The 1,036-nt window shown below is 45.6% G+C and overlaps 1 protein-coding gene across 1 annotated transcript in view; it reads right to left on the bottom strand.

Moving 5' to 3' along the window:
• Positions 1-351: 351 nt before the first annotated feature.
• The window catches only part of LOC103779548 (calcium-activated potassium channel subunit alpha-1-like), a gene marked incomplete at its 3' end in the record, with an annotated part of 1,055 nt that continues 370 nt past the window's right edge, over positions 352-1,036 (bottom strand). The window contains exon 2 of the mRNA XM_008947181.1: positions 352-419. Coding sequence (XP_008945429.1) covers positions 352-419 — 68 coding nt within the window. The remainder of the gene's footprint in view (positions 420-1,036) is intronic.

Genomic DNA, 1,036 nt, shown 5'->3' with positions numbered 1-1,036 from the left:
TAAGTGTTAGATCCTTCGTACAGCTGGGTTATGTGCTGCATCAAGTGTGTCCAGGGGGGAGGGGACAGGAGAAAGGGGAAGACAGCTCACTGTACGTCAAAGCAAGCCAGCAACCTAGCAACCATATATTAAAAGGTGTGTGTGTTTTTGTGGGTGTCTGTGTGCCAGGAATAACTGAAGCAGATATTATTCCATTTGTAATCCAAAAAATGTGAAAAGGGAAGGGGAGAAACTCCAGCTGCTGGTCTATTTTGGGGTCTGTCAAAATCCACTTTCACAAATACAGTCTTAACACTTTCTATACCATATATGTTACAGAAAAGTGAAAGTCTGTACCTAAGCAAATCTTACCTTCGGTTTGAAGAGAGACCCTTCAAACCACGGCCCAACCTTACTTCACATCCTACACTTTCTTCCAGCTGGTAATGTGCAAAAATCAAAGGGGTACAGAGGTTGTCTCAAAGATTTTGCACTTAGGTTATAAGGGTACTGATCTAGTAAGTACTGGACTACTTAGGAATGCAGTAAATACTTCCAGGTATCTTACATTTAATTTATCAAACAGAAGTGCCAAAGATTCTCTGAGAGTGGACCCAGCTTCAAAAAGATTTACTTGAGTGAGTTTACCTTTTCAGTTTTGCCAAACTTTCTCATTCCACAAGAGAACTGAAAGTTTAGATCACCAAATACACACTCAAACCCCACCACCATACATGGTCCTAGGATGCATATCAACTTCTGAACCACACCATCCCATAATGCTGGTGTGTGCCTTGCCGAGCGGGTGAGATGACACCAGGTGAAACTTTCATGCCATCAGATGAAAACAACTGTGTCCTTGTGTGGGCTGGGCGGGAGAGGGGGAAACAGGAGGACACATCTCAGGACTGCACCTAACACCTCAGCCTTTCAGCCACGCTCCCCTCACTGTGGCTCCCAACTAGCTCGTGGTGAGTCTATCACAAGAGCGGACAGCACACTGCCATCCAACACCAGCCGTACAGCGTCTCCTCCAGTGCCACCTCGCTCAGGTGTC

This window comes from Merops nubicus, unplaced genomic scaffold, assembly GCF_000691845.1.
Source record: "Merops nubicus isolate BGI_N331 unplaced genomic scaffold, ASM69184v1 scaffold9449, whole genome shotgun sequence".
Classification (NCBI taxonomy): domain Eukaryota; kingdom Metazoa; phylum Chordata; class Aves; order Coraciiformes; family Meropidae; genus Merops; species Merops nubicus.
This window is presented reverse-complemented; position numbering and strand designations above follow the sequence as displayed.